This window comes from Dermochelys coriacea, chromosome 1 (genome assembly GCF_009764565.3).
Source record: "Dermochelys coriacea isolate rDerCor1 chromosome 1, rDerCor1.pri.v4, whole genome shotgun sequence".
In the NCBI taxonomy this organism is placed as follows: domain Eukaryota; kingdom Metazoa; phylum Chordata; order Testudines; family Dermochelyidae; genus Dermochelys; species Dermochelys coriacea.
The window spans coordinates 110,952,410-110,968,005 of NC_050068.2; the positions used below are offsets into that span (position 1 = coordinate 110,952,410).

At 42.4% G+C, this 15,596-nt stretch overlaps 1 protein-coding gene across 3 annotated transcripts in view; it reads left to right on the plus strand.

Annotated features, from left to right (window-relative positions):
* The first annotated feature begins 7,163 nt into the window (after nt 1–7,163).
* Nucleotides 7,164–15,596, plus strand: part of CUL4A (cullin 4A) — a 93,359-nt gene continuing 84,926 nt past the window's right edge. The window contains exons 1-2 of one of the 3 annotated variants that reach the window (XR_006278243.1): nt 7,164–7,937; nt 9,843–9,958. Coding sequence is in view for 1 of the 3 variants with exons in the window: in XM_038401887.2 (XP_038257815.1) it covers nt 7,781–7,937; nt 9,843–9,958 (273 nt within the window). In the remaining 2 variants the exon portion in view is untranslated. The remainder of the gene's footprint in view (nt 7,938–9,842; nt 9,959–15,596) is intronic. The other 2 variants (XM_038401887.2, XM_038401903.2) reach the window with 2 other exon arrangements.

The window sequence follows — 15,596 nt, forward strand, 5'->3', positions numbered from 1 at the left end:
TTAATGGTTGTGTGCAGGCGGGGGGCTGGAACTGGGGACGGGAGTACCCTGTCTTGAAGTAGTAATAACCAAATACCTGGTTTCCATCATAGTCAGGGTTCACAGTGTTGTACAATGGCTTTCAGCACCCACACTATAATGGCTGTTCTAACATCCCTGCATGCAGGCTTGTAGCCATATTGGTTGCAGGATATTAACAAGAGAAGGTGAGTTAAGACGGGTTTCAGAGTAGCAGCCGTGTTAGTCTGTATTCGCAAAAAGAAAACGAGGACTTGTGGCACCTTAGAGACTAACAAATTTATTTGAGCATAAGCTTTCGTGAGCTACAACTCACTTCATCGGATGCGTTCAGTGGAAAATACAGTGGGGAGATTTATATACACACACAGAGAACATGAAACAATGGGTTTTATCATACACACTGTAAGGAGAGTGATCACTTAAGATGAGCTATTACCAACAAGGGGGGGGGAAAGGAGGAAAACCTTCAGCTCCCAACTAAAACCTCTCCAACGCATCATCAAGGATCTACAACCTATCCTGAAGAACGACCCATCACTCTCACAGATCTTCGGAGACTGGCCAGTCCTTGCTTACAGACAGTCCCCGCAACCTGAAGCAAATACTCACCAGCAACCACACAACAGAACCACTAACCCAGGAACCTATCCTTGCAACAAAGCCTGTTGCCAACTCTGTCCACATATCTATTCAGGGGATACCATCATAGGGCCTAATCACATCAGCCACACTATCAGAGGCTCATTCACCTGCGCATCTACCAATGTGATATATGCCATCATGTACCAGCAATGCCCCCTGCCACGTACATTGGTCAAACTGGACAGTCTCTACGTAAAAGAATAAATGGACACAAATCAGGCGTCAAGAATTATAACATTCAAAAACCAGTTGGAGAACACTTCAACCTCTCCGGTCACTCAATTACAGACCTGAGAGTGGCTATCCTTCAACAAAAAAACTTCAAAAACAGACTCCAATGAGAGACTGCTGAATTGGAATTAATTTGCAAACTGGATACAATTAACTTAGGCTTGAATAGAGACTGGGAGTGGATGCGTCATTACACAAAGTAAAACTATTTCCCCATGTTATTTCTCCCCCCCTCACCTCACCCCCCACTGTTCCTCAGACATTCTTGTTAACTGCTGGAAATGGCCCACCTTGATTATCACCACAAAAGGTTTTCCTCCCCCCCCCCCCGCTTCCTGCTGGTAATAGCTCATCTTAAGTGATCACTCTCCTTACAGTGTGTATGATAAAATCCATTGTTTCATGTTCTCTGTGTGTGTATATAATCTCCTCACTGTATTTTCCACTGAATGCATCCGATGAAGTGAGCTGTAGCTCATGAAAGCTTATGCTCAAATAAATTTGTTAGTCTCTAAGGTGCCACAAGTACTCCTTTTCTTTTTGAGTTAAGACAGTGGCTATCAGCCTTTCCAGACTATTTCCAGACTTTCAGGGGTCTGATTTGTCTTACGTACTCCCAAGTTTCACCTCACTTAAAAACTACTTGCTTACAAAATCAGACATAGAAATACAAAAGTTGCATGATGCACTTTACTGAAAAATGGCTTACTGTCTCATTTTTACCATATAATTACAAAATAAATCAATTGGAATATAAATATTGTACTTAATGTATAATCTATAGTGTAGTATAAACAAGTAATTGTATGAAATTTTAGTTTGTACTGATATCACTTGTACTTTTTATATAGCCTGTTGTAAAACTAGGTAAATAGCTAGCTGAGTTGATGTACCCTCTGGAAGACCACTGTGTACCCCACAGGGGTATGTGTACCCCTGGCTGAGAACCACTGGGTTAAGTAAAAGCTCTTTTTGGTGAGAGAGACAAGCTTTTCAGCTACACAGAGCTCTTCTTCGGGTCTGGGAAATGTACTCAGAGTGCCACAGCTATATACAAGGTCAAACAGATTGTATAGCATAAATTGTTAGCACATATTTCAAGGGACCATGCAAGGTGAAATGGCCTATTAACACCCTTCCAGTCCTAGGGAGGAAAGTTGGGGGAAGGGAGTGGTAGCTGGGGTGCATTAGTGGGTTACAGATTGTTGTAATAAGTAGAGTTGTCGATTAATCGGAGTTAACGCACACAATTAACTCAAAAAAATTAATCACGATTAATCACAGTTTTAATCATACTGTTAAAAAATAGAATACCAATTGAAGTTTATTAAATATTTTGCATGTTTTTCTACATTTTCATATATACTGTATTGTTGTAATTGAAATCAAAGTGTACATTATTTTTATTACAAATATTTGCACTGTAAAAATGATAAACAAAAGAAATAGTATTTTTCAATTCACCTCATACAAGTACTGTAGTGCAACCTCTTTGTCATGAAAGTGCAACTTACAAATGTAGATTTTTTTTGTTACATAAGTGCACTCAAAAACAAAACAACGTAAAACTTCAGAGCCTACAAGTCCACTCAGTCCTACTTCTTGTTCAGCCAATAGCTAAGACAAACAAGTTTTTTTACATTTACAGGAGATAATGCTGCCCTCTTCTTATTTACAATGTCACCAGAAAGTGAGAACAGGCATTTGCATGGCACTTTTGTAGCTGGCGTTGCAAGGTATTTACGTGCCAGATATGCTAAACATTTGTATGCCCCTTCATGCTTCGGCCACCATTCCAGAGGACATGCTTCCATGCTGATCACGCTCGTTAAAAAAAATAATGCGTTAATTAAATTTGTGACTGAACTTCTTGGGGGAGAATTTTATGTCCCCTGCTCTGTTTTACCCACATCCTGCCACATATTTCATGTTATAGGAGTCTCGGACGATGACCCAGCACATGTTCATTTTAAGAACACATTCACTGCAGATTGGACAAAACACAAAAAAGGTACCGATGTGAGATTTCTAAAGATAGCTACAGCACTTGTCCCAAGATTTAAGAATCTGAAGTGCCTTCCAAAATCTGAGAGGGATGAGTGTGGCGCATGCTTTCAGAAGTCTTAAAAGAGCAACACTTCAATGCAGAAACTACAGAATCTGAACCACCAAAAAAGAAAAATCAACCTTCTGCTCGTGGTATCTGACTCAGATAATGAAAATGAACATGCGTCAGTCCACACTACTGTGAATTTTTATCGAGTAGAATCAGTCATCAGTATGGAAGCATGTCCTATGGAATGGTGTTTGCAGCATGATGGGACATATGAATCTTTAGAGCATCTGGCACGTAAATATCTTGCGATGCCAGCTACAACAGTGCCATGAGAACGCCTGTTCTCACTTTCAGGTGACATTGTAAACAAGAAGCGGGCAGCATTATCTCCTGCAAATGTAAAACAATCTGAGCGATTGGCTGAACAAGAAGTAGGACTGAGTAGACTTGCAGGCTCTAAAATTTTATGTTGTTTTCCTTTTGAATCCAGTTTTTGAACATAATTCTACATTTGTAAGATCAACTTTCATGATAAAGTGATTGCATTACAGTACTTGTATTAGGTGAATTGAAAAATACTATTTCTTTTGTTTTTCACAGTGAAAATATTTGTAATGAAAAATAAAAAGTGAGCACTGTACACTTTGTATTCTGTGTTGTAACTGAAATCAATACATTTGAAAATGTAGAAAACACCCAAAATATTTAAATAAATGGTATTCTGCTATTAACAGTGTGATTAATCGTGATTAATTTTTTTAATCACACAATTAATCACGATTCATTTTTTAATCGCTTGACAGCCCTAGTAATAAGCCATAAATGCAGTGTCTCCATGAGGGTGGATTTGATTTAAATCACTAGTGAGGAAGACTCGATTTAATCATGGATTTCTACATAAAAGTGTATTCTTGTTGGTTGCAATAATCCTAATACATATTCTTCACAACTCAGAGATAGATGTAGGTTTCATTTTTAGAAGGCACACACTATACATTTTTAAAGTGATTTATTTTGAAAACTTTTCAGATTAGTTTTACAGCTAAATGAGAAAGTGAATGATTGTTTGGTTATTTCATTTACCAAAGGTAATTGGAACAGATATTTATGAAGTCATTGGGAGGTGAACTATCTCCAGTTCAACAGGTTAATTATTAATATTTGGAGGATTTTCTTGCCATGCTGTATTAGGAGGAGAACATCCCCAGGCAGACATTTAAATTGTTTTATTGAAGCAAAACAACAAAGTTATGTATTCTGTATTTTTTCTTTAACAGCAAACATATATTTTAACAAAGCAAGCATATGAATTTTTGAATTTAAACATGCAAGTTTTTTAAAATCAGGTTTGTTTTTGTTAAAATTGTTTTTAACTAAAATAGTTAAATGAAATATTTAAAAAAAAAACCAAAAATTAAATCAACTACATCAGCCAGGTCAACATGAGAAATTTAAAATATTGGCTTCTGCTGCTAACTCAGTCATCTTCACCTTCATTTTCCTGTTTGTTCATAATCTGGAAAAGAAAAACAAGCTTTCCTGCTTTTTCAGGTCTTAAATGATTTATCAATTTGGAATGAATTAGTCCAAAGGAAGAAAATATTCCTTCTATACGGTCAGAAGAAGCTACTGCTGTTAAAAGGGAGATTATCACTTCAACAGTCTCTGAATCCAAGTGCTTAAGTGACTTCCACCAGTTCACTGTTGTGACTTTCTTTAAAACATCATCAGCAAACATATATTTCTTGAATGGTCCTTTTTCCCAAACGGGCCATTATAGGTTTTCCTTTCTAGTGAGAGAATGGTATGGTAGATCTCAAATCAATGAAGGATACATTCAGAAAGACCTCAAGACTTCTGGAATATGCTGCTCAAACAGTTTCACTTATGTTTCGGCTGCCTGTACCTCCCTTCTCACATTTATCTCCAGACTTCTCCTTCTCCAGATGTATTCTGCCCCCAATAATCTTCTTCTAGTCACTGAACTTTTTGAAACTTTGCACTTTTAGAGAGAGGTAAGGGATTGACTCTGTGTACACAAATATGCAGAGGGACAATAGGGTTGAGTTCTGTTATTTCTCACCTCTATATATTATTTATTTATTTAACAACATTTTTGCTGTTAACAAGCATGTTATCTCTGGAGACACAAATCCACAGTTTGAGAACTGCAAAACTAAGGATCTCTGATGGTGTCTTCTAGACTTAACACTGAGTCCCATCAGATAGATAGAAAGATTAACCTAAATAATCTATACAGAAGCCCCGGAGCCCCATAAAATTGGTCTCTAATCCATGAACTATTGAAACTCATTTACAAAACTTTTCTTAAACATTACAGGAATATATTGTCTCATACTATAGAATTAGAATTTATAATCTCTATTCCATGCTGAGATATCTTTGAGCTATAATGTATCTTAATTAAAACTATCTTTAGATAGTTTTTTCCCTCAAAAAGCATTTTATCAAAAAAATCTGATTTAAATAAAAAAAAATCAGATTAATTTTTTTTTTTAAAACCATTGATTTTTATCCACCCTAGTCACCATTCAGTCCAAGATTTTTAGTCTCTAGCATAATTATGAATTTAAGCTCCCGGGCTCGTTTTTTGAAAGTGTTGTATAGGTTTCCTTTGAGGATGAGGACTGATAGGTCAGACATAGAGTGATTGCCTTGTGAAAAGAGTTCACCCACAGCAGATGTGATGTTTATGTCTTTTATCATTTTCCTGTGTGAGTTCATTTGAGATCTTAGCCATTGTCTGGTTTCACCCACATAGTTGCTATTGTGCAACTTCTCTCTCACAAACAGAAGCTTGGACCAATACAAGATATTACCTAATCATCCACCTTTTCTCCCTCTAAGCTCTTAATGGACTTTTGGGTCAAAAATGTCACAAGTGATCATTAACATGAAAAAAGACTTATGTCCAATTCTCTACTGTTGTTACTACTGGTACAGGGTCTTCTATGGTAGGAGTACTGAGCTGCAGCTCACGAAAGCTTATGCTCAAATAAATTTGTTAGTCTCTAAGGTGCCACAAGTCCTCCTTTTCTTTTTGCAGATAGAGACTAGCCCAACTGGTACTCTGAAACCTGATTTTAAACAGTGTGCTGTCTAGACCTGCTCTGAGTAGATTTAGAATTTTTGATGACATGATGGTTAAAACATGGGCTGGTCTACCCCTGTGCTCCTATGACATTTACCACCTTTGGAGCTCCTGCAACCATAGCAAGAGTGGGAAGTTAGGAAAAACAGCTAGCGAAGCCCTCGGCCCTTCTTGTCAGAGGCACCATTTAATTAAGTGGTTAATGTCCATCTCTCTGAAAATAAGGATGTGCTTTTGGCTGGGAAGAGGAAACTAGCAAAACCAGGAAATGCTGGGCTTTGTGTTTAGGAGGGTGAAAGATATAAACTTTTACTGTCTTGGCCTGTTTTCTTCCTAAGAAGATGTGATGATGTTACCTAGTTACCGAGATATCTATCTTGACCTAAAAGCTGAGTAGAAACAAGCCACTGGTAGATTTCACCTTCATTGTAGCTCTTCAAGGGCAACACTATCCCCCCCCACCTGGGGTTGACCTCAGCTTCAGACAGTGGCAGATTAGTCACTGGGCCAACGGAGTCTGTGTCCGGGGGCCCTGCAAAATTGAGTGCACCCACCCGCTCAGCCTGGCACTCCTGCCAGGGAGCAGGGTTGAGGTACTGGGTCTTGCCCCGCTCTGCCCGGAGCTCCTGTCCCCATGCCCTGACCCTGCTCCCCAGCAGGAGCACGGGGGGAGGGGATAGCAGGAGGACAGCAGGCGGAGGGGCCCCCACTTGCTCTGGCCCAGGGCTCCAGAAAACTGTAATCCACCTCTGACTACAGAGAGGTACGAAATTAGTGTTTTGTCTCCACTCGAATTTTGTACCTAGGTAGGTGCCTATCTCAGTGTGCAAACTACACACTTCTGCCGAGAAGACAAAGCCTTGATGGGCAAAAGTTGGGATTTCCAATGCATCCGATGAAGTGAGCTGTAGCTCACGAAAGCTTATGCTCTAATAAATTTGTTAGTCTCTAAGGGGCCACAAGTCCTCCTTTTCTTTTTGCGAATACAGACTAACACGGCTGCTACTAATGGCGTTAGTTTAAGATAATGGCAAAGTAACTGGATCGGCTGAAACACGTAGTCAGCCCAGGCCAGGGAGCTGCTCAGTAACGTGACTGAACTCGCGCGGCTGGGAAGCAACCCCGTTTAGGTCCGTGGAGAAGGGCCAGAGGGAGACACGCAGCTCACGGGGGATCCGCCGCTGCTCACCCTCTTCGTCTCGGGACCCTGGCCCGGACTGAGGCCGCTTCACTTTCTTGCGCGGCCTCCGGGAGGAGCCGAGCGGCGCCTCCTGCCGGTTGCGCCCGCGGGCCGAGGAGCGGAGCCGCCGCCGCTCTCCCCACCCCAGGGAGGGGCCCGAGTCCGGCCGGGGGCGCCTCGCAGGCGCTTTAACCCCCCCCCCCCCCCCGCCCCCGCGTCCGGCGCGACGGCGGCAGCAGCAGCAGCAGCGGCGGCGGCGGCGGCTTCAGCCCGGGTCTCGGGAGCCATCTTGTGAGCGAGGCCGCGCTGCCTACACGGCGGAGCCGGCGGCAGCCGCGGCCGGGTGACGGCCTGTCCCCCTCCCCCTCTCCGCGGGGCGGGGTTGATGGGGCCCCCGGAGCCGGGGCGCCGAGGGGGGAGGCCGGGCTGGCGGTGACTCTCCGCCCGCCGGACGGAGCAGCCGCAGGAGCCGCCGCTCCCAGCAGGCGGCCGGGCACGGGGGGTCGGGGAGCCGCGCTCCGGCACGCAGGGGGCGGCCATGGCCGGCGAGCCGCAGAAGAAGCCGCACCTGTCGGCCCTGGTGGGACACACCAACGGGCTCACCAAGCCCGCCTCGCTGGCGGCGGGAGCCCGGGCCGGGGGGGCCGCCGCCGCCGCCGCCGCCTCCAAGAAGCTCGTCATCAAGAACTTCAGAGGTGGGCCGGGGCCGGGAGCGGGGCCGGGAGCGGGCGAGTCCCCAGCGCCTGGCGGCGGCTCGAAGTGTCCCGAGTGTCTCCCGCCCGCCCGGGCTCGGCCTGTCGGCCGCGGCCCTTTCCTGACCTGCGTTTACTCTACTCCTGGCCCTGCTGCCCCCGCCCCTTCCCCGGAGAGGGAGGCCGCTGGGCCCGGCTGGGAGGGGCCCTGACTGCGGGCTGCTGCTGCGAACCGTGACAGGCCGGGCAGGGTCGGGAGCGGCCGCCGGAGGACCCTGCCCTGTGGTGTGGTTTGGGGGGACGGGGCGGGGTGTAGCCTCCGGACCGCTCTCCAGCCCGAGCTCCCCGGGCCTGTGCAGCAGCCCGCGTGGGCTGGGGTCGGCTCCCGCTCCTTCCTCACCAACAGGCAGGTGCTAGGCTGGGTTTGCTCTGGAAACGGACTGCGAAAAGGTTTTAACTTGCGCTCAGTGCCTCCCTTCACAGCTGCAAGGGCCCTTAGTCAGCCAGCCTGTTCACTGTGTATAGCCAGTCGCTTTTTTGGCAAACAAGGGCCTGATCCTCAAGGAAGTTAATTCAGCTGACCTACGTATATGAAGTTCTGAGCACATCCGATGCAGTGAGCTGTAGCTCACGAAAGCTTATGCTCTAATAAATTTGTTAGTCTCTAAGGTGCCACCGGTACTCCTTGTCTTTTTGCGAATACAGACTAACACGGCTGCTTCTCTGAAACCAGAGGCCCTAGTGTAGCTCTCGTCTTTAGGTCTCAGACAGGTCAATATTACTGGGGTGCTGGAACAGTTTTTCCACTGCGGGTGCTGATGATGGAAACCATGTATTTGGTGTTTGTTGTGGTTACTTCAAGCGAGGGGGTGCAGCGGCACCCCCAGCACCTTTAGTTCCAGTACCACTGAATATTCTCACCACTGTTTTACAGATGGGGGAAATGAGGCATAAAAAAGTGAAGTCATTTGTCCATGGTCATGAAGCACATCAGTGGTGTAGTTGGCAGCAGAACCCAACTCCCCTGTCTAACCAGTCCTGTGTCTGGCATCTGTACTGCCTTAGTATTCCCTCTCCTCATCTCAGCTAAGTGATGCAGTTTCTATATAGACAACAGTTTTTGTTGCAGTCTTTTCCACTGAATGCATCCAATGAAGTGAGCTGTAGCTCACGAAAGCTTATGCTCAAATAAATTTGTTAGTCTCTAAGGTGCCACAAATCCTCCTTTTCTTTTTGCGAATACAGACTAACATGGCTGCTGCTCTGAAACCAGTCTTTCTAATGCTTTAGATAACATATTTTATTACAGAACATGCTGTTATGTGTAGAAAGTTCTATTACACACAGTGTAGTTAGAGATAACGTACATCAATGGTTTGGTGGTCAGTTACTCTTTAAAGAATATATAGAAAATGTTGAAACTAGAGTGGTGTCAAAGATGTTGCAGTAGACCACATTAGTTTGCTAGTGTTTGGAATGTAAGTTTAAGCTTTATTAAATAAAAAAAAACCTTAAATTGCAACACTTACTACTTGTGTGCATTCTGAGATAGTACCCTTGGATGTTTTACAAATTTTGTCAAGGATCATGCAAGCTGCTCTAGCTGGGCAGATATATTTTAGTAGGGACCTGTGCATGTGAAGAGGGGCAGCCCCTGTGAAGCTTTTACAGGAGCAGGGCCTTTGTATGCCACCAATCAGAGATAAAAATGGCACTTAGTGGCTTTTGCCATATTATATGGTATTACAAATATTCCTTTATTTAAAAAAAATATTTCAAGCTTAAAGTGTGAAGTGAAATCCAATATGTCTTTCACTTTATTAAATTATTCCAAAAGTATTTTAAAAGATATAGCTTTAAGTAAGCTTGTATTGTGGGTTCAGTTTCTACTTGTATCTGGTTTTACAGAAAGACCTAAATTGCCTGATAATTACACACAGGACACGTGGCAGAAGCTTGATGAAGCAGTGAGAGCGATACAAAGTAGCACCTCCATTAAATACAACCTTGAAGAGCTCTACCAGGTAAGAGTCAAGGTTTTTTGGGGTTTTATTTTTGTTTTGAACTAGGAAAGTGTTAGAGAATAATACTGATTGCTTTGGAATTTTCATTGTCATAAACATTTAAATGTAAATGGGATTTTTGTGTTTGCAATGTATATCATCTGGCTACTGATTAGGTCAATATTCTGCTCCTAATGTATGTTTGCCATTTTCTAGCTCAGTGGCTCCCCAAATGTCCTTGGAACTTTCTGGTGGTCCATGGAGAGCCAGCAGGATTGGGGCCTGTGATAAATGAAAGTGTGTGGGGGAGGGAAGCTTCCTTTTATGGACACCCAGCCAGCCAGTTAGCTATAAAATCCCTCTTAGTAGCTGTTCTCTACTTGCCTTACATGGTAAAGGGTTAAAAAGTCTCTCTGCGATACATAGGTGAAAGGAAAGGAGTGGGCACATGACCAAAAGAGCCAATGGAAAGACTAAGCTTTTTAAAATTGGGGGAAAAAAACTTTCCCTTGGTCTGTCTGCTGCTGTTCTCTGGAGAGAGGAAACGGAGCAACTATGCTGTAAGAAGCTTTGGGCCAGGTATGAAAAATCACCTAAATCATACCAAAAAACTACTCACTTGAAACCCCGAGATATATAAGTAGATCAGGAAATGTTTAGGAAGACGTGATTAAGTTTCTCTTTTTATTTCTTTATGGCTTGTGAAGTCCTCTGTGCTAACCATAAATGCTTTTGTTTTGCTTTGTAACCTTTAAGCTGGACTTCAAGGTTATTCTCGATGCTTAATTCTTGTGTCTTTTTTTTTTTTAACTCTAGCTATAGCCTAAGTTTCCAAATGTATTTTCTTTCTTTTTGTTTTTAATAAAATTTATCTTTTTAAAAAACAGGATTGGATTTTATCCCAAGAGGTTTGTGCACATGTTGTTTAATTAGCTGGTGACAACAGCTGATTGCCTTGTTTTCTTTCTCAGCTCTTCCCCGGAGGGTGGGTGGGTGTGTGTGTGAAAGGGCTTGAGGATACCCCACAGGAAGGAATTCCTGGGGTCTCGGAGGGGTTTTGCACTTGGGTGGTGGCAGCATCTACCCATCCAAGGTCAGAGAAAAGCTATAACCTTGGAAGTTTAATATAAGCCTGGAGTGGCAAGTATTAATTTTTAGAGTCCTTGTTGGCCCCCACCTTCTGCACTCAAAATGCCAGAGTGGAGAATCGGCTTTGACGGGGCCCATCTAACTAGCTAGTCATATTGAGGGCTGTGGAAGGATGCATTTTGGCAGGGGTCAGAATGGGGAAAAGAGAGGGGAATAAGTGGTTATACTCTCCCAAACTCTGCTGGTTCTGGATGCTGAAATGAGATGTTGCTCTGACTAGATTATGCAGATACTCATAGTATAACTGGTTCTCTACCTTGCATGCTTTGGTTTGCAGTGAAATAGTTAACAATGTTACAATATTCATTATCACAATTAAGCTTCAGAGTCAACACCCCGGTTCAGACCTGGGTGGGCAACAACACGTTTTGACTATTATATTTACATGACAATTAGAGACTTTAAAACTCTTCTTTAAAATTAATGAAACCATTGCATGAAGGGGTAAATGACATATCCATTACTTGTTTCCTCCTTTCCTCCCTTTCTGTTTTGTTTTTAAATATGGTCAGTTTTCAGTTGTTTTCCTCAATATTCTTTTTTTTTACAGCTTGTGTGTTTTATGGCACATAAAATAAGAATATTTATAAATTTCAGTAACTGCAGCATTGCAAAACCAAGGCCCTAGTTCTGCAAGATGCACCACTTCTGTGTGCAACTGAAATGAGTGAGTTTCTACATGGGCATGCATGGAACTCATTGCTAGAGCCCTGTGGGAATACAAAACTTGTATCCAAATCCAATTTACAAACATGATCTGCAGATATTTGCATCCACATGTGTTGATACAAAGCAGATACCCTCATTTTTGGAGGGCTGTACTCATTGCAGTATTGGGGCCTAAGAAATTGTATATCACCAGAAGTGGTCTACAGGTTTCATTGGAGTTCTGTGATGGTTTTGGGGTCATTAGCAGAAAGCATGCTGGGAGCTAGTAGTCTGCATTGGGTGTGAATGTTAAAGACCTAGAAATAATAATTATTGGTAAAGGCTCGATTGCCCTTTCCTCCCTGATCCTGTGGGGGCATTTAACATATAGTTCTAAAAATACTTTTTTTTTATTCAGTACTACCTTTAGAATAAATGGATGTAGATTGTTCTTTTAAATAGACAACTTAACTTGTAGTATTTACATTCTGGACATTGTAAGACAGCAACATTTCAATTGAATAACATTGATCCATATTTAAGGGTTTTAAGCTCAAGGCTGAAAAATCATAACTGTTTGTGCATTCTTATTTGAAAAAGGTCCAGATGTTTGTAATTTTGTTTGAATTGCTTTCAAAAGCTGAGACGAGATTATAGTAGCATGGGCATGAAGTCATCAAGGCCTGGACAAGAATTTTGGTGAGTGGGGAAGGAAGGGATAGATTTTTGGATACATCATAAAAGAAAAAGCAAGGAAATTGCCGTTTTACGTGTTTGCACGCTAATTTGCAAAACTTAATTCATAATGGCAATTCATTAATTCATAACGGATCTTCCAGTCATCAGTGCTAATTAACAGGTTCCACTGTGTGCTGCTTTGTTCATCTAGAGAAGGAGAGAGAAGATAATTCAGGCTTGACTAGAAATGTGATTACAGATAATTTTAAGTGTCTGATGTTGGATATGAAATCATGCACAGAGAGGAACTTGTGAGTGTAGGTTCTCTTTATCCTCTGATCTTTCTGGTCTTTACTCGTCATTATGAAAGGAGGCCAGCATGGCTGCAGAAACCCATGTGTTAAGTAGATTGATCTGCCACATAAACAAAAGCTATAATAGTCTGTCATTTCCCATGTTGTTAATTACTGTAAATAATTACTGGTGAGTAAAGTCTAATTAAAATCAGTCACTGAGTTTTGAAATTTGGGAAGAATTTGCAATAATCATTCCTAAGCCTACAGTGCTTGCTAAAATATTTAGCTTGGAGATTTTTGAAAAAAGTAGTGATTTGTACAAATATTTGTGCCATATCTCAAATTTTACTCTTCTTCACCGATCTGAGCCTTCAGCTAAGCTAAAAGTAAAACTAAACAGAGCAATGCTTTTCAAATGGTTTGTAATTCCTTTACTCCAGGGTTGGTGATTTCCTAATATCGAATCATAGACACGTAGGGCTGGAAGGAACTTGAGTCATCTAGTTCATTTCCCTCTACCCTCACCCCATGCTGAAGCAGGGTAAAGTATACCTATACCATCCCTGACAGGTGTTTTTCTAACCTGTTCTTAAAAACCCATCATTGGTTCAGTCTGTGGGGATTTGAATAGCAGTGCTCACCAAAGTGCTGTGCTCTAAATCCCGTGTGGATGCCGTGGGCACAAACTAAAAGGTTCCTAGTTCGTATTAACATAGTCCAAATTGCGTGGTAATGTAGTCAAATACTATAATTCTATAATAGAAAATCACCGGTCCTAGGGTGATGGCATTACAAAGCATTTGATAAAACATAGCTTTGTTTGTTTTTATATATGGTGCACTAGAGAGGAAATGCACTGCTACTTCCACTGGCGATGATTTATCTTCTGGCTCCAGTGGATTAATTGTATTCCCTTTTCCCTTTGTGACATACTCGGGGTACAGTCTAGACTAATGAGTAGCTGTGTCACTCCTGTCTTCTTACCTGGGGTGCCCTTTACACTGCTTTGCTATTGTAGCCTCCAGTCTGGACTACTCACACGCTCCAGCATGTAAGTCACTCCCAGCTGTGTCTGTGTGTGAGCTGTAGCTAGACAGACACACTGTGGCACTGATCACCAGGGTGACCTCAACTCACTTGCAGTTTTAGACTTTCCCTCAGAAATATATGTCCTGTACTGTCCAGCCCTCTCTGGGACAATACAAGTAAGTAGAAGTCCATTATTTCTTTAAGATAGTAATATGCCAGCTTATTATTTCAAATAGTTCTTCAGACTGCAATTTTAACACTGGATTAGATAAAACAGTAAAACAAACTTATTAACTACAAAGAGAGATTTTAAGTGAGCGCAAGTAATGAAGCATAATAGTCAGAAATGGTTACAAGAAAAATAAAGATAAAACACAACTAATGCCTAACTTAACAAATCGTTAAATTCAGAGCAAAGTTTTTCTCCCCACATGTTTTCAGTAGTCTTACTGGCCAAACTTCTTAGGCTAGGACCCCTTTTTCTGCTTAATGGCTGCTTTTTGTCCTTTTTTTGTGCGATACATCAATGGACAGAGAGAGAGAGCAAGAGGGAGGAGTGGGTGCGTTTATGCCCTCTTTTTATAGTGTCAGTCTTCCTCTTGGAAAACATTTCCATCTGTGAGGAGAAAGAGTGTCTATATGAAAGGATATTCCCTACTGTTTTTAACACCTGTTTGAACTCCCTTTGTCTCCCTTCCTGCTTGATGACTCTGTTCACTGCTTAAATGCAAATTAAGCAGAGCACAGATTCCTTTGTTTGAGATAGACCTGTTTGCCCACCTTAGTTTGGAACACATGTTAGTAACATCATATGGGGAAATCTTATAACTTCACGTATAATGTTGCCACACATTTTATCAGGACAACAAAATGAACAGCAAATTGAGTCTTCAAATTATACCTTACAAGACATACCTTATTACAATAGTGATAGGGTGTGGCCACAGGGGTACATTCTGTTACACATATCCAGGATACGATCTGGGCTAATGAGTAGTTGTGTCATCCTGCCCTCTAACCTGGAGTGCCCTTTACACTGCTTTGCTGCTGTAGCCTCCAGTCTAGATTTCTCACAAACAGCTTCCAGCATGCAAGTCACTCCCAGGTAGAGGGGTGTGGGTGTGGGTGTGTGTGTGCATGCACATGTACGTGTGTGCTGCAGCCCGCCAGCCAGCCAACCACACCTTGGCACTCTCCAGCCCCGGTTATATTTCATGGTAACCCCAGCACACCCCAATCTTAGACTTTCCCCCCAGAAATGTATGTCTTGTACTGTCCAGCCCTCTCCTGGATTTCTCCTGTGGCCACTAGATGGTGCTGCAGCATCGCATTTTCCCATTCTCCAGTTTATCTGGGGTGTTATCTATCTGATCTGGTCCCAGTCTCAATTAAACTGGATAAACAGGGGTCTACTGTATATATGTGGGGCAGCGTGGATTGCTGTACCTTTATTGTGCAAGTGACACCCAATTATACATCTCTGTTCCATCATTTCTAGAGGATAACTAAGCAGCATTCTGTCTACAGAATGTCTAATGCAGAAAACATGTTTGTTGGAGGAAATAAAAGTAATTCTTTTTCCTCTTGATGGCAATAATTAGTGTGCCATTTGTCACTCATGCTTGGTGCTCTTGTCAGACCTGTGGTTGCTTCTGAATGTTCAGGTATCAGCTGTGGTCCAACATATTTTTCCTTGAAACCATGCTTGGCAAGGAGATTGTGATCATTCTTGAATATGACGCTCCCCTTGGTTATACACCACAATGTCACCTCCAGATTGCAGAGCACTCTACTTGTGTCTAAACACGCCTTTTCAGAATATGGCTGCTGAGGTGGAGTGTTTCCTTTGGGGAGCATAA